This window comes from Rhea pennata, chromosome Z, assembly GCF_028389875.1.
Source record: "Rhea pennata isolate bPtePen1 chromosome Z, bPtePen1.pri, whole genome shotgun sequence".
Classification (NCBI taxonomy): Eukaryota; Metazoa; Chordata; class Aves; order Rheiformes; family Rheidae; genus Rhea; species Rhea pennata.
This window is the reverse complement of record NC_084702.1, coordinates 21,493,861-21,519,524: the sequence shown is the minus strand read 5'-3', so window position 1 is coordinate 21,519,524 and position 25,664 is coordinate 21,493,861. Positions and strand designations below refer to the sequence as shown.

The 25,664-nt window shown below is 33.0% G+C and overlaps 1 protein-coding gene across 1 annotated transcript in view; it reads right to left on the bottom strand.

Annotated features, from left to right (window-relative positions):
- The window catches only part of CNTLN (centlein), a 202,298-nt gene that overhangs the window by 27,410 nt on the left and 149,224 nt on the right, over window positions 1–25,664 (bottom strand). Inside the window, exons 19-23 of the mRNA XM_062599459.1 lie at window positions 7,192–7,356; window positions 4,287–4,384; window positions 2,377–2,503; window positions 591–728; window positions 65–250 (exon numbers count right to left, since the gene is read on the bottom strand). Of these exons, the coding sequence (XP_062455443.1) occupies window positions 65–250; window positions 591–728; window positions 2,377–2,503; window positions 4,287–4,384; window positions 7,192–7,356 (714 nt within the window). The remainder of the gene's footprint in view (window positions 1–64; window positions 251–590; window positions 729–2,376; window positions 2,504–4,286; window positions 4,385–7,191; window positions 7,357–25,664) is intronic.

Below are 25,664 nucleotides of genomic sequence, written 5' to 3'. Positions count from 1 at the left end.
TTTTTGCTTCCACTCAAGATTTTTTTGGGGGGTGAACTCCCCACTAAAAAATAAAAATTCAAACCTTCACAAACATTGTGAACTCTTCTACTCTGTCACTGGCGAGCAGCAGCCTCTTTTGTACAGTTTCCAAAGCCTGTCCACTTTGTTTTGCCAAGTCATGGAGCTGTTGGGATGCAGTAGTCTCAAGTGCAGTCATGGCACATTCAGTCTCAATAATTTTGCTCTCTAAATTGGTAAGTTTGAGATGCTGAAATAACCCAGATAGAAACAGCAGTCAGTGATATGATAACTGACAGAGAGTTATAGTAGATTAAAAAAAAAATTAACATCACAGATCATTCTACCTGTAACACATAAAATGCAATTTCATAGGAAAAAAATAATTTCATTTGCAGTCATTACATCCATATGTCTCTCTGAATTTTTGCCACGTGAGTCAATGAAATCAGATAGACACACTACTATTGTTCTGTTCCTTTTTTCCACTTATATATTTAAAAAGTCTAAGTTGATGACCTGGCATTTTTTCTTTTAAAAACAAGGTATTAAAAGGTTCCACAGCAAAGCCATCACAACTCTTAACATACCTTTTTCTCCAACTCATCCTTAGCCTTGTGATACAACTGCTCATACTGAGACTTTTCTTTGGTAGCTACGTTAAGTCTTTGTTTCAATGAGTCAATTGAAGTTTTTTTGTTTGAACAGTCTTCAGTCAGTGCCTTTACCTGATATAAAGAAAGGTAAATAGCAATTAGATTATTAAGATACAAAACTTAAAAGTGAAAAATCAAAATCAATCTTGCTATTGATCTGTACTACAGACATACTTGTCTGTATTACACAAATTATTTGATTAACGTATATTTTTATGAAATTGTAATCTTCAACAAATCTTTGTTACTAATGTAGTAGAAATCAGTACGCACACAGGTTTGCTACATGAAATCCTGGCATGTATTAAATACAAAGAAAAGCTCCTAATTTGCATGGCTGTAGGTTTAGACATATTTCACAGCTAAAGTGAATGTAAGAGTGAATGAACCAGTTTCCACTCCTTTTTTTCCCTGTCAGATGTAGAAGACACTCATTAAGACTTAGCTCAGAACTGTCTACATGGTAGTAGCCTCACAGCTTCTTAGATAATATAATATTGCCAAATAATGCAAGTACTGATTGGGGGCAATCTGAAATAAAAGAATGTTCCAAGAAATTCATTCAGCTGTTCTGACAGTATTCATCACAGAGTTGTCCAAACAGTTTCAAGTATTAGGGAATTTTTCCGATCTTCTCCTGAAGGTAATGTCAAATTTATCGAGTTGATTTTCCATAATTAATAATCAAAGAAATGTATGAAATTTGTTTCTGTGAAAGATCAAAAATGTAAAGCTCTAAACACTCAAAGAATAGGATTAAAATACACCAGTCTATTTTAAATTGTTTCTCTAAAACAAAATCAGATATTTCTCTTTTTTCTTTCTTTCTCTCCCTCAGTTACTTGTGCTTTCACTGTCTGCAGAGGAATTCTTAATAACACCTTATCTTTGGCACAGAGGTTAAGACAGTATCTCTCTCTAGAGCCAAAAGTGCTTAATGACTGCAAGCAGAGGTAGTGCCTGTGCTATGCAGCAAGCGCCACATTTTAGGAGAATAAAAGCTAATGGACAAATTGTTTATTTCTGTTTTGGCATCACACACTGCATAATACACTGCATAACTCACAGACAACCAGATGTCATAATCTTTTTCAGGAATTAAAGGCCGAAGTGCAACACATTACTTGGATAATATACAAAGACGCCATGACATGCATAAGTTCTAGCTTCAGTGAAATTCTCCTAGAATTCTGGAGGGGAAAATAACCTGCTACGTATATTAAGCTCTACCTACACAGTCAGAATTACACTAAATGCTAAAACCAAAGTAGAACTGTAAATCATTTACAACATTGCAGTAGAAAACAGATTAACATATTAAAGCATTTAACCAGTATAGCCAGGAAATGTGCACAGATTTCATTTCCATATGTCACGTAAAATCATCCTTGTTTCAGGTTCACTGTATTTTTATGAAGTTACAGTGCACAAAACTACATCTTACTACTTACAGCAAATCTTTGCAACTCAGTTTTCTGAATATTTCAATATTTAATTATACCTCCTATGAACATACATTAAATTATGCTGAATACACTCAAGCTATCATCATATACTGATCTCAGACAAATTACAGTGGAGGGAATTACACACTTAAATTAACTGTATGTTGTTTGCTTAAGTATTATATTGATTTAATAAGTATATCATGTTTAACTAACTTCTGCAAATCCACCAGCTTTTACTTTTAGTAAAACTACAAATAGCAAGTAGGAAGTACCTTTTTTTCAAGACTTTGTAATGTTTCATTATGGGTTTTCTCATTTTCCTGATTTGCTTTTAGCCGAGACCTTAAGTCTTCTATCAAATGTCTTTTCATATTAAGGTCCCTCTCCATTCGAGAAATCCTAGAAATAAGAGGAAAAGTAATACTACAGTCACTGTTACAAAATATTGTTAATAGATTACTCTCAGCAGCTGAACAGTATGAATGCAGTGGACAAAATATCATTCTTTTAGTTTTAGAATTTTCTTAGAATAAAAGCTGATGTAATTCTTGTGATTTACCTTATTCCCAATCATCAAAGACAGTATCAAGTTTCTTACCTAATTCTACCTATTTCTACCTATTTCTTACCTATTTCTAAATATGCAATTAATCTTTGATTTGATTTTTTGCTGTAGTTTATGCTCTAATTAAATTATACCATCTGAAAGGATAATATTGTCACGAAGTGGTACCTTAAAAACCTACTGAAAAAAGTTCACTGAATTAAATCTCTTTGATGCCTGAGGCAGATACATTTCAAGCATTATTTTGCACAAAATTCTTTAAGGGGGAGGGAATTCTTTCATTCATCTGAGTATTACGCAGAAATACAGGGAAAAAAAGCTATTTTGTTGAGCTGTAATATCAAGTCAGGTAAGATAATTTGTCTTAAAAATACAAAATCTAGAACATCAGCATTTTTCACAGAAACTTATTAAAAAAGGAAACTCATGTACTATGACACGATCTATATTTCATGATAAAATTATGTCTTACACAATGATTCTACAGTTAAGAGTACAAACTAACATTTTCAAAATAATCATAAGCATTTTTTGAATACATTCAGGCAAGTGATTTTTTTTTTAATAAAAGCAAAATGAATGATACCAATATGTTCAGAAATAAAACATTGTTGATATCATGTCAATACCATATAAAAATCCACAAGAAGATAGAGCATCTTAAAAATTCTTTAATCTATTTGACATTTATACTGTTAATGTTATTTTGTTGATTAGATCTTACAGTTTATGCAAAACAATAATATTTATATTATTATAAAATTATATAAATCAATAATTCTATTTTAAATTTAAGTTGAAACACTATTTTAGAAGATTTCTTCAGTTTTATTTTAAACATAAATTAGGCTATGACATCATTCAAACACTTTAATAATTCTCTACTTTTGCAATAAACGCATTTTTAAAATGAATTGCATTCTTTCTACAAAAAAATCAGAACCCTTAGAGGAGTTAAATCCTGAGACGGGCAAGAAGTTCATGCATATACTAATGGGTTATGTTTATACAGTAATATAATTGAAGAACAATCTGTTAAAGTAAGTAGGTAGATCAAAAATCTCAATTGCATACATTGCACCAATACATGCAAATTTCAAAACAAAGTAAACCTTAATCAATTCTCATAGAAACAAATACAACTGTTCTTTTGTACTTTTTATGAAAATAAGACTGGATATTTAATCTTGTTTAAGCATCTAAACCTTGACATGTCTCTTAGCCCCTAGGCAAAGAATTACTGTATTTGAAACACTGCATTTAACAGTGCTGAGGAATTCATTTAGACTCACATCAAGGATAAAAAAGTCTACCCTAGGGTCTGAATTCTGACTTAAGGTATTCTTATTGCAGTGCAGATACTGTAGCTAGCTAATCACTCATCAGCTTAAACAAAATGCAATCTTAGCATGTACTGTTCCAATTTCTAAAAAACTGTAAAAGTCTACAAGATTATATACATACATATATATATACATACATACATACACATATATATATATAAAGAAAAGAAGAATAAAAGATTGTCTTAAAAACCTAATTCCAAATGGTTAATGTAAGAATTCTACAGCTGCCACTGGGTGGCACCAAATACAACAGATAGAACTGCGAACTTACTTAACTTGTAGTTCTTGTATCTGTTCTTCCTTTTCCTGGACTTCATTTTTCAGTGACTTAATGGTCGTTGATTGCTTAGTGATTTCATTATTCGAATTCTATATTGAAAAATATTAAAATATAAATAAAGTAGATTAAATATGATCTCAGTCAACAGTATATTTGTTTCAAACAAAGGGCTGTGGAAACTTTGATATATTTTATGAATGCTGTTAAACATTAATTGGAATCTATTTTACTGTACAAAAAAGTATTCTTACTTTTCATCAAGCAAAAGTCTTTTCATTAGAAAATACAACTCACATCAGTACTTTTCCATAGCCACTATGATTAACGTATGTTGACATATGAGCCTGAACACCTGCAGGCTCACTATACCTGACAGGACCAAATTTTCTCTTGCATAGCATGGTCAACTGAAAAGGTAACAGGAAAGAAGAGAAATAAAATCAGATCTTTCTTTGAACTATATCCTTGAACAGTATAGTTCTAGAGCACTAGGGGCCTACATCTACAAAGCAATAGTTTCCATTAATCCGTTTGATCTTGTATATTTGAAAGTACAAGACAAGCTACAATAGTAGTTGTTGCTTTTCTGCTCCCCTGAAACTCAAAGCAGAAGACAATTTCATTCAGCTACACAAACATAAATCCTTCGTTCCTGCAACAAAAAAATAAAGAGGAGAAAGTGCTCCTAATTCTTAGCCATTTGTAATGCCTACATAATTTTCAGTTATTCTTTTTTTCCTCATTGCTTATTTTAGAAAGGAAAAAAATACCTCAATTCCTTCATGTGAACACTCTACTCAAAATATATATAGATCAATTTAACTAAGTAGCCATCTTAGCAATTTGAACATAGCTTTGAGAGCCATTTCTAAAAACAGCACCTCAAAGAAGAGCATATAGATTTCAAAATTCCAGAAGGTGTAGCCGAAAGATCCATACGTGTGAAGAATATGCACAACATAACACGCGTGCTTTTTTGCAGGTTCAGCCACTGCACCAGAGCTTTGGGATTTTACTCGTTTTAAATAAACCAAGAGAGAATAGACCAGACATGCTGTAAACAAAGATACTTGAGAATTCCTCTGCTCAGTGCAGACTTTTAACACCCAATAGCATTAATGGGAGTATTGTACATAATGCTCTACCCCTCAAGGGGAGTATATATTCTTGTGTGCAAAGTAAGATTTAAAATACAGTTCTTAATAACTTTTCTAGTCTTGTTAGGTACTACAAGAAAATTGTTAAAATGACATACAGTAACACAATATTGCTGCATTTCCTGAGACCTGTTTGTTGAGTTTGAACCTCATTTGCATGAAGCAAGCACCCAGTTATATGGTTTACACATCAGATATGAACTTAAATACTTAGAATACTTCTGCACATGCTCAGAAGCAAAGACATTTGCTTAGATATTTGGCTTCCAGATACACCAGCCAATCTAACACATTTCCTTCTACTGGTAAAGTTACAAGCGATCATTATGTAAAACAAACAAACACTGCAAAGACAGCTCTGAGAAAAAAACAATAAAAACTAAAATGTACTTTGAGGTCTGGAGCTATAAGGAAATCTTTTGTTGATTGCACACTGACATATTAAGAGAAATAACTGTATGTCCTTTGTATGCTAGATAATCCTAAATAACACTTGAAAACTTCTGTCCATTTCTAATGCTCAAAACGACTTGCAGGACTTTAATTTCTGAAAAATCATTAGGTCAAAATAAGGCCACAATGCAACAGTTTCAGTAACTCAATCTAGAGTACCTTTTGAGGCCATTACAGTCAAAACACACTGTTCACCTATCAGTAGATTCACTCTGTTAATCTAGATTTGAGGGTCACATACTTTGTTTCATATCTTTTAAACTGAGTTTTGCATAAATAGTTTATTTTTTACGATTCAAATGTAACCCTTCTTTAAAAAGGAACGAAAAGCTCGGTTAGAGTTTTTGACATCAGATTAATACAGGCTTTTGTTAAATACTTCTGTTCAGTGCTGTGACACTTCTGCTGCAGAGGCAAAAAAACCCTCTGAATTTCAACACTGTATTTTGTAGTTTACATGTACTAGACAGATATGGACATTTTTAGCATTACTGTCTGAACAGCTTACAGGAAAAATCATCATTTTGTTATTTTACTTACACTCAAAGAGCAATTGTCTATTAAATTTCTGGATAAGGATGACAATCACCAGAAGGGATAACCCTAGTTCATGGAAGTTAGCACTGAGTAGTAGATTAGGCAAACTCAAATCTAAAATCAACACTCAAAACAACAAAAAAAGTATGCTCGCAAGACCTCTTTCTCATATGAACTTTTCATACTTAAAATAAATCAATGTGCCTTGCCTGTGCTACTCTTTGCTGCCCTCATTTCTATGCAGGAGTCATGTTTTAAAGTTATCCTTTCATTTACTATGGTTACTACTGCTACTTCTACCAAAAATGCAAAAAAGAATCATCTCTGAAAACAAGAAATGACATATGAATAATATAACATTATACGAGCTACAGAATCAGTCTGATTTCTTTCTCCTGCTTCACAGATAGTTATTGTTTAGCTCCATTGCAGAAGCAAGAAAAAAACAAAATTCCCTTTAAAGTAATTCCACAGCACTTTTCAACACAATGCATTTAGTCATTGTGTGAAAAACTCAGCAAACTGCCAAGGGATACAGGATCTGCAAAAGGTGTTTTAATTGCAACTATTAAATCATCTGGTATGACAACATTTCTATTTAATATCAAAGATTATTTAACACCTATGTTACTAATCATAGGATAACATATATAAATGATATGCACATTCGAGTGTATATCTGCTTGACCCTGTTTATGAAATACTGCTCATGTGAATTATCCTCAGCATTGGATAATCTGTTCTGTCACCTTCAGTTTGCACTGCAGCTGTTTCATCTCTGAATCTATGTTCTTTGAGGGAGTTGGTGTTGCTTCATTCTTGCTAGCAGTTTGAGACAGATGTTCTCTCAACTTCAGTTTTCCCTGTAAATCTTCCTTCTCTTGTTGCCACTTGGCCAAGTCAGAGGTCAATGTCTGTTTTACAAGCAGAAGTAACAATCACAATTGCATCTCAAAAACGTTTGTTTGATCATATGAAATACTTTTGTGGTTAGAATTCAAGAAAAATGAAACACTACATACCATCTATATTTTATGCTGCATAGTTGTTATCTCAATTCAAGCAAAGATCAAATCTTGCAGAAAAGAGAAGTAAACTAACTTTTTAAAAAATGATTTTTTGAAAGGCAAGCTGATTCAAGTTTGTTTCTATATATTTATATTTCTACCATGACAGGCAAAAATTACTATGTAAAACTTTAAGAGTGGTTACTGTTGAAACATGTTTACCTAGAAGCTCTACCTAGATTCTACAATTACTTTCTATACAGAGCATGAAGAAATACCAAGATATCTCAGGCACTAAGGCGTATTAAAGGTGGTTAAATGTCAAATCTGTTTTAATGGTGACCACTGTAAGCTCACTAGAATTGCTGTGTTGACAACTGCTATAAAAATACATCTTTCTCTTGGCTTTTGTTTTGATATTTGTAGGGCTTGTAGAGGTTAAAGCAAAGTGGACCAGCTGCACTAAATATCTTCTGGTTGGCTGGTCTTTACTCATGTTATTTCTTCCCTTTCACATATAAGCACCATAGCCAGAGAACCACATATTCCATAACCTTGACTCTAGGGCTGAGGTACTTAACTGGTAAAAGCCAAGCTGGAGCAGGACAGGATAACAGATGTTAGCTGTTTATTCCACTGGGTAGGTCTTACCACCCTATACTGCAGCCAAAATGTTTCTCATTTAGCAACATAAATGTTAAGTCCAATTAGCAGACGAAGCTTGTTAGGGATTTAGTTCAAATAAATAACATGCAAACTAACTCTCAGTCTTGTTACACTTGATTGACAACTAATGAGAATTATTTAATCTGTATAACAATATATATCACAGTACTCCTTAAAGAGATAATTTTTAAAATAAAATATTAATTTTATATTAAATATTACTGAATGTTCTTCTGTGAAAGGGAGAACTGAAATAATCTTCAATCTAGTGCTTATCTATCACCAATACATGTTCAGCAGAAAGCCACCAAGCTTTAATGGCCTAACTCTCTGCTCTTTAAGAGGTAACTACAGTACTACTTCATTATTCCAAAAAAAGATTATAATATGGTAGTTTAACATAGGCAACAATTATACAAAATGATACTGAAATTTATCAGAGAAAAAAAATATTCCTTTGTGAAGAATCTTGATTAGAAAATGGGGATGATACTATACCTTCAAACAACCAAACATATATCTGGCTATATGTTGGTGTATGAAAAAACATGGGTGAGAGTAGGTTAAAGATATTGCTCTATTTCAAAATATCTTGATGTTTTATTTAAAATTGGATTTTATATTATTTGAAACATACATATACTTATACACACACATACATTTCCACACAGATTAGTGAGTATCACAAACTTATCCAGATAAAAGAAATACAATTTATGGACATGTTTACTTCTATTACCAATGACATGGGCATGCTTACATGTTTTTTATGAGCTTAAAAATTGTTACAGATATAGGAAAATGCATTCTATGTTTACAGTTAGAACTCTGACAGTATTTCTACACTTGCTGCATTTATCAAAGCTCATGGGAATCATACATATATATCTGAGATCGGTACAATCCTTAGCAAAAGGGTCAGTCTTTCATTCTCTTCTCAGTCTTCTGTAATTATTAAGCAATAGACAAACAGTGTTAATGTATTTTCTGACTGGTTACTCTCTAATCCGTTATATTATTCCCTCAATTAACACAATGTGGGTAAATACAAAAGGAAGGCTACTTTAAAAAACTGAAAAAGCAGTAGTATAGGAAAACATAGTAGATAAAAAAATATAACCATTAGGTTGATTTGTCTAGTATAGCAAATATTTCCACATACAGAATTTCATGATTCAGTGTTTCTATAATAAATTATTCATAAAAAGAAAAGTTAAAAAAATCAGAGCTCAATCAATATCTTTGATTAAAATTAAAGAAGCCCCTATATATGGCTATATATGGCCAAGATAGCTTGTGACTTACCTAAGTTTCTTAGGCCATTTAAGACTACTACTGAAGGCAAAATCTGTAAGTTCTAGAAATGCCATGGTTGCAGTGGTCACATTCACAAAAATGGTACAAATAAAATGAAAAAGGAAGTAACTTTATGGTACCTGTGCCAAAGATGATAGAGCTACCTCAGTTACAGAATTCACTTAAGAGAGGGAGATAGAAAAAATTATTTCAATTATGAATGTATGGAAATTAACTGCATCAACAACATTAGAACAAGTAGGGTGAGGAGAAAGAAGTATCAAGGACAAAAGGCCTTCAACTAGCAAAAGCAGACAAGGGCAGGCACACAATTGCAATCAAAGACACCCATCAGGAAGTCTGCCTCCAATAACTGGAGACTATGTCAATGATGTTACAGGTTGGTTGGGTTTCGTTTTTAATACTTTCGATGCATTATATTAGTATATATAATACTATGCAAGGATACCTGAAAATTCCATATGAACATACGTAGGATTTGAATTTCCAAAAAACCCTTCGCCCCCAAATATTCTATTTATGCCTAAAAGATATTCCTTGCACATTACTTAGAAATAAGTAATTTACTCATTTACTTAGAAATAAGTTCATTGTCCTGTTGTTCCTCATCACTTGGTATGTTTTAAGTCAAGCCTTTTGTTCTTTGGTTCTTTTTTTCTGAATGCATTTTCTTCCTTGAGTGTCCTACCATGCATGTAAATCCTGAGTGACAGAGTGAAAAGGATTTACTCCTAGGAGAGAGGTCACTAGGATGAAAGATAGAATCTTAAACACCAGCTAGACCAGATGTTTGTAAAGGCAGGCTACTGCTGTTTCTCCAAGAAGCAGTGGGCTTTGTCTGCTGCACCTCCTCCAGAGTGTTTTTGGCTAAACAGATGTTTATAGATTTAATATTTTAACATCTATCTATCTTAATCTCCTTGCTTCTGGTGGACACAATACACTTCTTAATACTGTACGCAAAGGGATAAGTGATGAAATCTTATCATCTATGTAGTCAAAGTAAAACTTAGTGACTCAGCAAGGCTTTATACCATAAGCCGTCTGCTCAGAAAGACAACTGTATGGAAGATGCAGTGCTTAAATGCAGAAACCTCCTTGAATGGCCCATCACTCCTCTGTATTGCAGCAACCCTGGGATGGGCTTCTAGTTCAGTCCACAGCAGAGCTACATTCCTACTGCAACTGTAAAAAGAGACTTCTGTGGGTGGTAGTTGCTACTGTACTGTTACTGCTGTGAGGTACATGACCTCATATATTACATTTGCAGATATATTATATAGAGTATACTTCTACTCAGAATTATAAAATAGGATATAAATCAGGTAATCCTGAAACTCTTCAAGCAATGAGATAATCTTATGTTATTACTCAGTTTATTAGAAAAATTCAACTATACATTTAACCAATATAAATATCTTCAGATGTGTAAAATCGTAAAATTCATTTTTGCTATGAAGCCTCCCATCTGATATTCCAGGCAGCTCAAAATGTTACAACATGCATAGAGATGTCTTAATAGACTAGAATTCAACAGATTGCTGGTCTTCTTCTAAGAAGTCTTTCTATAACAGTTAATGAAATATATTTTATTATACTGTGTAGCTCATGTACCAAGTTCCGTTTTAAATCTTAACGGTGCTTGACTGAAGTGTTTTAAATGGAATGCTAAGAATGTTATTCTCTCACAGCTTTAGCTTGATTGTAAAGAAAATATGTAGGAGAGAAAGTACTTTTTGCACACATACATCATGAAAGAACTTTTAAAAACATACTTGCAGGCACAGAATTAGATATCTAGGATTCTACACACTCAAGCAAATGTTAGTATAACATAATGATGATCCAGTTTAGAATATTCAAAGTCACTTTTTTAATCTCGATCATTGTTTACAGAATCAACTTGTGTCTGTTTTACGGGTTCCAGAAAACAAAGCTAAAATTAACAAAGATAGTATATAGCTATCTGAATTAATGAAAAAATAGAAACAAATATCAGACAAAAAAGCCAACTGTGCTGCATCCTTAACACATGATCATGTATTACAGAGAAAAGGGAAACATATCTTTATGGACTTTGAAGCCTCAATAAAAGTTTTCATCATTCAAGGCATGTATGTGGCTGACAACTTAGTATTCCAAACATGAAGACAAAATGTGAAATAACTGTCTTTGGTGACTTAATATCTTATCTCCAAGGTGAACCAATCACCCCCCCAAAAGCAAGAAAGTTCTAAAATGTAAAAATTGTCACTGATTTTTCTGAAATTTTAGTAAAACCTACCACATCACTCAGTTATAAATTATTTTCAGCCAAATGCAGCTAGCAGCAGCCGACTCTGTTTCACAAAATGTCAAGTAAATGAAGGTAATATAGAGGACTTTTTGCTAGTGCTTTAGCTAGTTGTTAGACTTCAGTAGCCTTTAGAGACCATTAAGTACCCTTTGGCTAATTGGCCAATGGTAGATTAATCCTCTTTTTATTCTAGCAGCACTATTTTAACACCCTTTGCACTCTGTCAGTGCAGTATGTGAATGACAAAATAATATTGTGCATGAATAATAAGCAGAAAAGTTAAATTAACGTTTCATGTTTCACATGCCATATCTATATGTCAGGGAAAAAACCTCTTTTAGAGCCACTGACATTCAACTTTTTAAAACAATTTGATGTTGACATCTTACTGAGGTGAATCTTCCTAATTACTGCTAATTGCCTATCAAGAAAAAAAGAAATCTTTCCTTGAAGTGCTGTTGTCTAGTATAAATGAACATAGCTCCAGTGTGCACAGTAAAGACAGGCATGACACTTGAGGCGTGCTACATTATTATGGGGTCATACTAAATATGGTTTGCAATGAACAAAGCAGCTTTTAAGAATGTTTAACGCATTGAAAATGTCAATCTCTCATGAAGTGTTTAAATTAGTTCCCAGCAGAGAAATACAGATATCAGCATGCAGATAAGATATATATCTCTCATCTCAGGTATTTTACTAAGGAAAAAAAATATAGTTGTCTTAATGATAATGCCACTGTAATCCAAATGCTATTCATCTGCTATATAAAAGCACTGCATACAGTATTACCTACAGAACGGCTCTTTTACATATAAAAAATATAAAACCCGGCTATTATTGGGAATACAGCTGTACTGACAAGCAAAGATTATTCTCAAAGTCTTTGAACCTCTTAATCATGCTTTAGTATTCATCAAATACACAGAGTAACCACCCTCTGTAAGGGGCTATTTATTGTACACCACTTCATAAGCAAATGTTTTATTTGCAATTTCTAATGTTGTTATTTTACAACAAAATTCTGTCTATACAAATCTTAAATTTAATACACAGTTTAAAAAAGACTACCTTAGCATCATTTCATGTTGGTATGGCATTTTATGAAATCCAAAGAGATAAAAAAGCCAAAAATATCAGGTGCAGATAGATCCATTTCAACTTTAATTTCTCTGAAGGATGACAACAGCACATAGATCAGGACCAAAACACCTCTTTAGGCTAGAGAACACAAAAGTGTAAGTATAACACACTTAAGTATAAATGGATCAGAGCAATATATTCTGGGACCAATTCTCCAAGAAATCATCTGCTAGTATAAACAACAGACAAGTCTGAGTACAGAACTGCATATTGTACAACTAAGATTTTTCAAATATATTATGCAAAATAAGAATACACTTGGTAATAATACAGGTAACACATCATTTTTTAATATAATGAAAATGTTTCTGAAAAATATCAACTCTATAACGACAACAGCAATTCAAAGTTAAGGGGATTGATCTGCAGTAATTCAGTTTTAACCTGTACGTTCTACTAATTTTATTTTATATCTCTGCATGAGCAAATATTGCTGTGTCCCATGACCACTTTCTGTACATCCTAAAATACGTTTCACTTTAGTATAGAAGGAGAAGCACCATCTGTCCTTGAAAATTCAGAAGTAATTTTCAGTTATGTACATTACTAACATCACTATTGTTATTAAGATCAACTATATGCTCACAACTACTTGGTTAAACATTTGCAGAGACAGAGCTTCCACCGTGGAGATAAAAACTGCCAGAATATACAGATGTTACAACTGTGTAGCAATCATATAAAGCCTAAAGGTTTTAACTTCTTTAGCTAAAGAATCGCAGAACTTAAAAAAACAGTATGCCTCAAAGAGAGGGAAAAATATTTGAGATTAAAGTATTTGATATTATATTTTATATATTTAATGTTTGAACCTATTAGGAGGTTCAAACATAACCTATTATCTTCTAATAGCTATACTGACATAACACTGTACATTACAGTAAGTTTTACTACAATTAACTTCAAAATGAAAATGTAACAGGAGATACTTTGTAACGCTTTGTCCCACTTTAAAATATTTGACATTACAGTAGGTCCTTTGTGAATGTGTGACTAAAGTACAAAACTAATGCTTTCATGCACCCACCACTGCTATTCATGCAAATACAAGTGGACTTGGGTATTCAAATACACATCATGTATAAGCATATTTGGTACTGGTTGGTATAGGCAAGTGAAGATTTCCATCTGATGTATATTCACCCAAAAAAATCTGGATCTCTTTATTCACTAAAAAATTCTCAGTAAAAAGCATGGAATCCATGCAATCTTTTACAATTAAGGCCAAGTATTACCACATGGTTTCTTGCAGGTTTATGCAGTATTTCTCTGATTTTCACCAAACAGTAGTGTTGGGGCAAACTCATAAAGCTAGAAATCTGAATTTTTCATCTAGGGTCAGGGATAGTGCTTGCCATATTCCCCTTGCTTAAGCTTAACACATCTAAGCACTGCAAATGAACTACTTGCATGAGAGCCAGTCAGGGAATTTCATAATCCCTACAACTCATTACAAATTTAACAGCAGCAATACTAAGTATTCATACGTTTCAGATAACACATACAAATATGCTGCACTAAAACTCATTGGGGGAAAAAAATTAATAATGCTTCCATCTGTTTTTCATATAACTCACATAAAATACGGAGACACCAAAATTAAAACACTATTTTAAAGTATATTTTTAAACTTTCTGTTGATTCATATACTTATTTCAAAAGCACAGATTTATATTTTTAAAAACTAAAATTATTTTAAAAGAATATATAAGCTAGAAAGAAATAAAATAGATGAAAGAATGGTGAAATATTAATATAACCACTCCTCATTTCCATCTATTTTACTGAGAGTGATCCATTTTCCATTGAAATACTTCTGCCTCTCAGATCTAAGTGGGCAGGAATTCTGTGCTTGCAGAGAAAGCTCTTCCACCTCTCAAACTCTGACTTTGTCTTTAAATATTGTTTCAGTTTACTTAAATCTCTCAATTCCTCAACTGTTAAAGACTGTTTTCTGTCACCTTAGGAAAAGCATGTCTAAAAAGATACAAAGGTTTGAAGAATGATACAAGTATTCTGAGTTAAAGGGTAACTAATAATATGCAAAAGTGAAGTACTTTGAGAGCTGTGTTGCAGTACTAAGGAACAAATTTCTAAACAGTTCTTGATTTAAATTTATATAATCATTTAAATATCTCATTTATCTACTCAATGAGCTACAAAAGCTGAAAAAAGGTCATATGTTTATTTTTCATATGGATAGCTGTGTAAAAGTAAAATATTTTATATATACACTCAATTAACAAATATAATTATTAGCAAAGTTTATTGGTTTCAGTGAGGAGGACAAACATACACAATAAGGGCCTGAGAAAGAAAGATAATAAATGAACTAAAATTTTCCTAATCACACAAAGTGGATACTGTACAAATATTAATGAATTATTTATATGTTGTTTTTCTATATAAAAAAGGCATATTGTGACCCCTTTCTAATGGCTATGAGGAAGCTGATGACAGACATTAAAAGGTAGCAGCGGGGGGGCAGTAGGGATATTTTTCAAAAACAGAAATTACATTAAAAATTGCCTCTAAAATGTACTGCATATAAATTAAAATGGTAATTCATCCCTGGATTCTTGTAAATGAACCCCCACAGTCTTATCTTTAATCTTATAATTTATGTTATTAGAACCCTTGCTAAAATTACAACTGTAAATGAACAGCTTAAATATCTGAAGAGAGCATATGAGAAAAAGCTATGTTTTGGGTCTTTGTATAAAATGAAATATACTTTCCCTTTATCATAATTATCATCAATATTATGACTCATTTGGGCAATTAATTCTTTTTACACATATGAATTCAGTTTGAGGACAACATTGTGGTTTTGCCTAACTCCTGTAGTTCAAGGTCCTAGCTTGAACCAGATCTACAGCTATCATCTCTTAGTATTTTTCTGATTCCATTCTGCTTACTTACTTATCTCTTATTAAGATAAGAATATAGAAGAAGGCTTATATATTTTGCCTTGGTATAAATAACACCCCAAGAGTCACTGGAACACCTTTGAATCCCTAGATGAATAGAAAACTGCGGATGGGCAACAGTTCAGCCACCAAGCAATCATTCCTTTCCCAGTGCTTGTGAATTTTGTGAGACATGCAATGACTAGTCATGAGTCTTCATTACTGAGAAAGAAACTGAAATAGTTCTTGCCAAGTTAGTCATCAAAGGCAGTCTGGAGTGAGGCAAAACAAGCACGTAACAGAAGCTATAAGCAAAGTCCACAATTACCTCATTAATTGCCAAAGCCACTTAGGAGCAAGTCAGATGGTGCAATGCAAGAATGTTCTGCAAGAACGCAGAAACATCCTTCTACCTCCTCTAGCAGTACCCAAGTCTATTAAAGTCCAGATATTTTAGGCACACAAACATGGCTTTAAAAACGAAAATTTCTTCCTGCAGGACCAGAAGAAGACTATGACCTTCTGACTTCTCTAGGATGGCATGGAATTCCATGAGCCAGAGCTGTATTTTGGTCTGCAGCAATCGGGGATCTGTGACAGAGGAAAATGGGATTCTTCCTTCTGGGCAGTTCAATCTCAAGGACGAACGCTGTAGATAATCACGGGAAAAAGGAACATAAGGCTCTCCATTATCATTTTGTGTCTTAAAAGTAGTCTTAGCTGACAACATTTTCCTTTTTCACAGCTGCTGAAAATGCCTTTTGTTTTTTCCTCATATTCTTTTATGTCTAAATAGAAGGGGGAAAAAAAATCTAACTCTTCCAAAACATTCAGTTATCTACCTTGGTAAGGTAATAAGAAAGACTGCTCTACTGGTTTGCACTCCTGACTGTGGACATGCCTTTTGAGGGTTTCTTCCTATAATGAAAAGGAGTATTCATAGCCAGAACAACAGAGTAACAGCAGTAACTTTGAACATCAAGGCTTAAATAAGGGGCTGTGGGAACGAGCAGAGAGTGGGAGTACGATGCAAGCTACAACAAATGGCTATTCCCTTTGTGCAATACACCAGAGAAAGAAATCCCAGAGTGGGATAGGTAAGCAACTTTGATCAAGCACAGGAAACTACTATTTTGCAGGAAATGTAAGTGTTGAGGGATGACTGGTAAAAGAGGATACTCGCTTTCTGGAGTTTAGGGGAGCTAAGAAAGTCTAAAACCAAATATGCTTCTTTCTGACATTTCTCCCTGAAGCCCAAGCTGTGGGAGCTATAGATATAAGCCTGCTCTCTAGGCAATGATAGGCCACACTAAACGCCAAAGAATAATATGCTACATGGAGGAAAAAAAGAAACTGGTCTCCAAGGAGTAAAACTTAGCAAGAGCTAGCCTCCAAATGCATTGATCAACATCCTCAGTCATATTTTTCCTGTAAAAATTACCTAAAATATGGCCTTCCACTGGAGAATGAGTATAGTATATTGTACTTGGGAGTATTTTCGCTTAAATGCAAAGATTCTCCTGGTAGTCTTCTGCAGTTTTTCAGTGCCCATTCCATCATTTCAAACCTAAATCATCTTTCCTGAAAAATCCATTTCTTTACACTTTCCCTTAAAGGAGTTGGAAGAACAAACTAACAACCAGGCTTTTTTTCTTTCTTTCTTTCTTTTTTTTTTTTTTTTTTTTTTGGGGGGGGGGGATAATCTTTTACATATTGGAAGGTGGTTATCATCCTCCTTCAGTCATTACCACTGATTTGCTGTTTTGTAGGCTGCATTCTTTCAATCTCTTCTCATAAGTAAGGTTTTCAAAACTTCTTACAATTCTTGTTGCTTTCTTGCAGTCTATATCTAACAATATTTATATTTTGTGTGTCATGCCTGAAACAAGATAGATTATCTCACATCATGTCTTGCCAGTGCTAGGTAGCAAAATAAAAGCCTTCCATGAAATTACTTGAAAAAAATAATGTCCAACAAGCTGGGAGTGCTTCTACTATGAAGAACAGTACATTTGATAAACAGGTAGCATTCATTTACAAAATATCATACCAATATTCCCAAGAAAGACAAACCCATATCCGGACAGATCTTTACAAGATCTCTCTTAGATCTTAGTTCAAATCGAGTATTCTTTAGCCTTGCACAACTCAACTTGATTGGGTTACATAGTACTCCATGTTTCCTAGTAGGAAACAAGGAAGGCTTTTCCAGCAATCAGTGTTCTCAAAACTGAGACTGGCGAAACCATGAATTTTGAAAGAATTTTAGAAAAGAGATATTTTCTGAAGATTAAATAATTAATTTTAAAATATTCCTGAAATAACCATTTATCATCATAAGCATACTCCCAAAACACACAGAGAGAAATTAATATTCTTTTAATGCAATGTGAGACTTCAAATTTTATAGTAAAGCCAAGATACCTCATTTTGGGTGAACTTAAGAGGAAACATTACCACCAATGAGAAAAATTGTCCTTGATTGAGAATGCATAATGCTGAATGGTCAAGGTCCTTCAATATATATGGAGCTTGAGATCAACAAGTAAGTTCTTATATTGAGGGAGTTTCTCACTCAGCAAGAAAATTAAACTGGAGTCATAAAATTCATATCTGCCATGAAACACTCATATACACACATACAAAGAAACCGCAGTGCCTTATTTCCACAACTTTGGGAGTTTGCATTTTACCCATATTTCAACACTTTGAAGGGAGAGAAAGCATATAGAGATATATGTGTATCAAGTATTCAAATATGTCTACCCCTACTCTCACAACTTTCCCTCTTGTTACACTACATTTTTAGGTAAAAACATAGAAAAAAAAATTTTAAATGTAGACCCTAAGTTACATTTCAGTGGTCACTCAGATAAAAGATTTTGGAAATTCAAACTGCATAAATCATCTTACAGAAATAAAATAAAATATATTGTTATGCTTGGGGAAAATAATCCCTTAAACTTTTAAATCCAGCAAAATCTGTTTCTTATTGCTTTAATTAGCAGCTTTTTAAATTGAAGAATCTAGAAAACTTTCTAAAGATTACAGTGCTTTAAATTGGATGTCAAATAGCACTTTTTTTTCCATTGCTGACTAACTTTCACAGTATTATTGTTTTAACTATTTAAGAGATACAGAAGGAAAATGATTAATTGTAGTTCTTTTTGAACATTTAAGAAGTTTTAAATATTTCCTTTTTTTGTAAGAAGTTGAAACGGTACTTATCAAAAATGTTTGGAAAAATCACATTTAACCCTTTACAAATAGGTAAATAACATATGCAAGTCTGCTTTTCTATTGTTCACTTAATTTTGATTAATTTATGTTTTATTTCATTGATGCTTTTCATAAATAAAATTTCCCCAATAAAAAAGGACAGTCTTATCAAACCAAAATTGACAAAGGAAAAAAATCCCATGATAATATTAGTATTTTGGAAGATTTCTGTGGATATACAGCCAAACAGATCCTATTTTTACTACGTTTACTAAGATCTTAATGACAAACACGCCTTTCTACACACCTCTAAAGGTGAACTGAAGCAAGGAAATGAAATTCTTTAGGAAATATAAGCAGTCTCCTATTTGGAGATGTACAAGAACCATCAGTTTGTTACAAAGAGAGGAGAAATTACTGACTCCATTGCCTAGATCATTTTCACTGACTTAAAATGTTGTTGTCCCAAGTGATATGAAAAAGTGAGTAAAACAACACTATGACTATATCATACAGGGTGTTCCAAGTGATAATCATACTTCCTTCCAACATCTAATATAAAACATAGACATTGTTTTAACAAATATCACTTGGCTGACCCAGAAGATAGGATGAAGGGATAGAAGAGTCATGTCCAATTCCACACGGATCCTCGTCTCCGATTCTGATTTTTGCACAGTTTACCTTACGAACATGATCCGAGTGACATTTCACAAATTCCTGGATAAATGTTGCTACACTCTGCCAGCAGAGAGACAAGCTGTGTCATGCACAGATCAATAATAGCACTGTGTTTCATCAGCCTCAAAATCAAAAGTGCTTCATCTAGCAAAAGCCATGGCCCTTGAGGATCTGACATATATAAACTGAACACTCTACACAGGATGTCTACTACAAAAGCTGCCAGTGTAAAGACAACTCTGGTGTGAATATATAGTGAATATATATAAATAGGTATTTGTATATGTAAGAGGAGTTTGTAACGTTTTTTCCTCAAAATAAGAACAAATAACACACAGTAGCTTCTGAATAATGGAAATTAAACTATTTAAAACTGTACAGTTCCTGACAGTGAAAAGCCCTCTGCAGTCAAGACATTCCAATATTCAAAATCCACTGAAGAATTTGTTATAAAATACAAATACATTTTAAATTGTATACAAACATATGTACTACACCTTACTACAACAGAAATAAACTTTCTTTAAAGCTTTATAATCAAAATCATTTTTATTTAAAAATTTACAACATCAGAAAATTTTTCTTTCTTCAAAATAGATGGCTCAAGATCCTAAACCATCATATACTTCCTGCAGTTTAGGCATCTATTCAAAACAGGCTTTCAAAAGGAATCAGTGGAAACTTATATTTCTCACTGCTTTCTTCATGATTATCTTAACCTTATTTATCAGCTGCAGAGCTGAAGGGAAGAATTTTACAAGCTAAGTGGAGTAACTGCCGGGGTTTATTTTTTTAATTGAAATTGCTGTCTTTCAGAATGCCTTTTTCTCAGTTGCTGTATTGCATAGTAAATTTAGGTTTACTTTCTTTTTTCCATCAAAGTTTTTTACTCTGGAAAATAATTATTGAAAAATAAGTATTCTTATTCTTTGGAAGCCCAGCTTTTAACTGTCATCTTGAGTCCTTTATCAAGAGTCTCAATAAAGATTAATAGCTCTATACCGCCAACTAAAATGAATGGCTTCCTCCTTTAAATAAATATTTCACCACTACTTCACTACAAAAAGTTTTAATTTCCTTACCCTAAATCACACATCTGGACAAAGGCATATGAAAGAAAAATTAACTTTTCTTTCCTGAAATTTCGTTACTGAGCTATGTACTACTTTAATTAAGGAGCTTTAGCCTACTCTCACCTCTACAATCTATGACTCCAAAGAGCTGTACCAGATCAGCGTAAAACTAAATTATGCGTATATTACACCACAAAGCTGTTTTTCCTTTTCTTTGCATTTCTACTGCAAAAAAGCAATTCTCTTATAATGTTCCTGCTGTTACCATGGAGTATTCATTTCGTTTAGGTTACTCCCTTCGTTTCATCATCCACTTTCACTGTGCCATGACAGACAAATATAGTGTTAGCTGGTGGTGGCTTTATCCTCTGCCTCAGCACTTTGGTCCTTTACAACCCGATGTTTAAGATAATTATAACACTCCTCCTTCTGTTCAGTTAGACCGATGTAAAACATTTATTTGACTTTTTTTTTAAATTTATCAACCACGTTTATATCTTTTCTTAAGAACTGTACTAAGTGCAGTCTGGGTTTTATCAGAAACTGAATACACTTGCCTGGCTTGGCTCTCTGGAGCAGTACATGTATTTTACCATCCATTCTTCAGAGAAATGAACAAAGTGTTCTTGAAGTTTGTAACATACTTTTCTGTCATTTGTACTCCTCAGGAATTCAGTTCAACGTCACTACACATCTCCTCTGCCTCTGTCTGTCCTTCCATTTCTTCCATGTTTCCTACAACATAGGCTTCTTTTTATTCCCTTCAGAAAGACTGTGGCCACTGCTAAGCACAGCAGTTAATTTCTCCCTGATTTTTCCTTTTTAGGATAACTGTCCAGTACCACTGCAATCATCTGAGATTTGATTCCCAATCTCATCTGAAAACATATTCTCTACCTTGTGATATTTCTTGATTGTTATTCAGAATAATCTGTACATTACATTTATGTTATAAAGCTTCTTGAGCCTTATAACATAAGCACTTCAGCACTACAATTCATATAATTTTATGTAGAACTAGTGATTTTGTAGAAACGGGACACAATGGTAGAATTAGAAGATATGAAATGGCATAAAACATTAAATTGCATATATCTGACAAAAAGTGTGCCTTTCTCAGTTTTCTACATCAATTTTCAATATGCATAGTTGTTTCAATGGCCAGTTACTGTTACTTAAAGCCACACACCTGATATCTAGTACGACTCTACCTTGTTTTAATTTTCAAATCTTGAATGTCTTTTTCAGTTTTACATTGCCAGATTAAATAATTCAAAAGCAAATTTCTTTCTTCTTAGGTATTTAAACTCACAATTTAAAAACAAGTTACCTCTTAATTTCCTCTTTGATAACCTCAAATTGTTCACTGTAATAGTGTATTTTCAAATCCTGCTCATGACTCTTCTTCAAATGCACTTTACTTCCATCAATATTTTTCTTGAATTATGGTTATGAGAGCTGGACAGACAGTATTCTCAGAGCAGTCAAATCAGTGCCAAAACCAAAGAAAATATACTCTCTCTATTCCTATTGAGCAATCTCCAGTTTACACATTCAAGTCTGCACTGGTGTTCTTCACTGTAGCACTGGGAATTCATGTTCAACTCATTAACTCCTAGGACTCTCGTTTTTCTTCAGAGGCCCTGTTTCCCACGAGACATCCTTTCAGCTATTCTTGTATGAACACAAACTTGAGCAAGGTATTGGTTTTCATTATGATGTAATGATTTCCTCATTAAAAACACTGAGAGGTTGTGATGGTCTATACTTTTCAATCAGCCTTAGTGGATGATTGAAAGTTTGGAATAGCTTTCAATGACTGGAAATATCCTCTTGAACTCACTTGATTTTTTTACATTGTCACTAATTAAAAAGAAAAAATCATGGACAGATTTTACATCTAAAACAAACAGCAAAAAGATTGTTATACATTTTCATAATATATCCAAATAAAATAGATGCATATGGTGTAAACCATTATCTTGTGGAAAAATGAAGTTATCATTCATGTGGGGAATCAACTAAAAATTAATTTTATGGTATGCAGGATTACAAATCAGCGAAAATTCTTGAATGCTATTTATATGCACTAACTTAAAATCTAAGCAATGAATTGACATTTAGTCTACACTGTGTAGACTGTGTTATCACTGCTTAACTCCAGTCTGTATATTACACTAGTATATTCAAAATAAAATAAAACCAATAATGGTGGTGATCACTTTTGGAAATTAATCTGTGTATATTTTAATAGAAATTATCTTGATGGCACAAAGGCATACAACAAAAATGAGTGGATGGGCTTGTAAAACTTTCAATTACTTTCAGGTTTTAGAATCATACTCTTTCAACTTTTTTATTGGGAAACTCATCTTCTCAAATCAAGAACAAAACTGTATCATCTTACCTCTTCTCCTGTTACAAGCATTTCTGTCTTAAACCATACCAAGCACCCTGCTCTGGCAATCCTATGTTCCCTACCTCCCCTGAAGGGTAAAAACTGTATTCAGGAAGACAAGATTATTTAACAGATTAGGACAGGGGTAAAGGAAAGGAAGCAAGATAAAAGGATGTTTTAGCAGAGTGCAGGAGAAACAACTCCTCCCTATTGAAAATATGAAGAAATGCAAAAATATGTCCCTAATTTACTGGGACTCTTGAAAAAAACTTTTCACAAGAACATAATCAGGAAAACCTTTATGCAGGCTTGGGAAAGAGAGATAATACTGTTAGGTAAAAATCCACCTTGAAATGGACAATTACAAACAGATGGGGGGGATTCAAAATTTCAAGGAATAATGTACGGCTGACAGAAACAGAAGGCATCTGTTTCCTGCCTTTTTGCAGCACCCTTACAAAACAGCATGAATAAGTGTTATCATTTAGCATAAAAGAATACTAAATTACACAGTATTAAAAAAGATACGCAACTATTTCATCTACTGTAATCTTTTCCTATGACTTCAAAAAAGAAAGTAATCTCACTATAGAGGGACCTCACTTCTAGATTAAAAGCAGCAATATTTCATTTTACCACCATGGAAGTACTTAAAATCCTAGAGGTCTTGATATTGATGAAAATAAGCACATGCTTAAAGTGGTTAGGTAAATCAGTTTTATAATTAATACTGGCAGTTACTATGAATTATTCATTTATAGAGGACTCCAGCGAGCAAACTGAGTGCTGATATGCTTGCAGTCTAAAATGGTTTATATATACCAATCCATGAGGAAAAACAGACTGTCTCTTGTTTACGGACAAATACTTTTCTCACAATTAATGTCGTTTTTTGGTGAGATTTGATGGTAAATAAATATGATATCACAAAATCATATAACATTCACTGTTCACTATTGTGACCCTAAATATTAATTGATAAACACTGTTTATCAGCCAGGGAACACCACGATGAGATCTTGATCTTGCAAAAAAGTCTTATAGAAGAGTTCTTTCAGAGACAGGGATCCATGGGATTTTACAAAATAGAATAGGTTTTAGAACCTGATCTAGCTCTACACTTAGTTTTATTAACTGAGCAGATCTCACTGAATTCAGTGAGGTCCTTCCTGTACTTGAATATCTATTCCCTTTTTCAGTCACAACTGAAGAAAATAATATTTTTTTCGTCTTCCAGTATCTCAGGCAGAAGTTAAATTTGACTTTTCAGTCCAAGTATAAAACCAATATTTATATCTTTTTACATTAAAAAAGCCAAGATTAAGAATTTGTATTCTTTTCATGATTTTTCTAAAGATAACAGCATAAGCAATTGTCTTTGCTTGAACTGAATCAAAACTAGAAACATTTTTAAGAGGGCACAAAGAGCTTACAAAATTGCAAAGTATTAAAATTGACAATTTTTACACTGATGCTAAGAGTCTTCTTAGACTTAACATGTTATCTTTAAAGTTTCCTAGAGAAAGGATGGAAATACTTGGCAGTTGTTAAGTACACTGTACAGCAAACAGCAGGAACATGTAATTGGGGTAGAACAGTTAAATCTTTCCATCAAATACCACTCACAAGAACTTAGCCACAAAGGGAGGACAAAAGAAAATTCTACATATCACATTAAATCCATAAATTAAAATTATAGATCAAATCTTTCAGTATTTACTGTAATGCACATAAAAAGTATGTTCTACTGCTGTACTGTCAGATACACTTACATTATATCACTATTTATAACCTTACAAGAACCAATCCTTGTGACAGACAAGGTTTTTTTTCTTCTAATCTACAGCTAGGCTTTACACGATTTCTACAGGCTGTGATAATAGAATGTATTTATAACCAATATGATCTATTATTTATACAGTCTCCATATGCTATCCACATTTTTTTCACAATGTATTTATCTAAGATTTATCCAGTCTCTGACTAAGTTCATTCTGACATGAATATAATACAGTTCTCATAGTTCTAGTTCTTGCCAGTTGTTCTCTTTAATTTATAAATGAGATTCATTTCCTACCTGGAATGTACTTCAACTATTGTTCAACGATAGTTCAACATGTCTATCATAATTTTTCTCCAGAGATCAATAGAAATGTAAAAGGTATTTTGCTTTATTTTTATTTTGTAATGAAATCATAGTTTCATGACAAATACATTCATCTTACAGGAACTGACTTGAAATGTGGTACGTTTCCAGTGCAGTAAACTATAAGAATAGCTATGATTTTTTTGAGTACACACATTTTAAAAGGGCAGCTACTTTCATGCTTGCCATTTAGCAATTCTTCATTTTATGTTCAAAATCAACTCCTTTTAACAGAGTAAAATATTGAAATTTGAGAAATGTTTTATGCTAGCCATAATGTCGAATCAGCAGCTTATCAGAAGAAAAGTTACACAGAAATTTCCACATTTCATAATAGAAAGTTTTAACAAAAGTATTTAACTTGGTA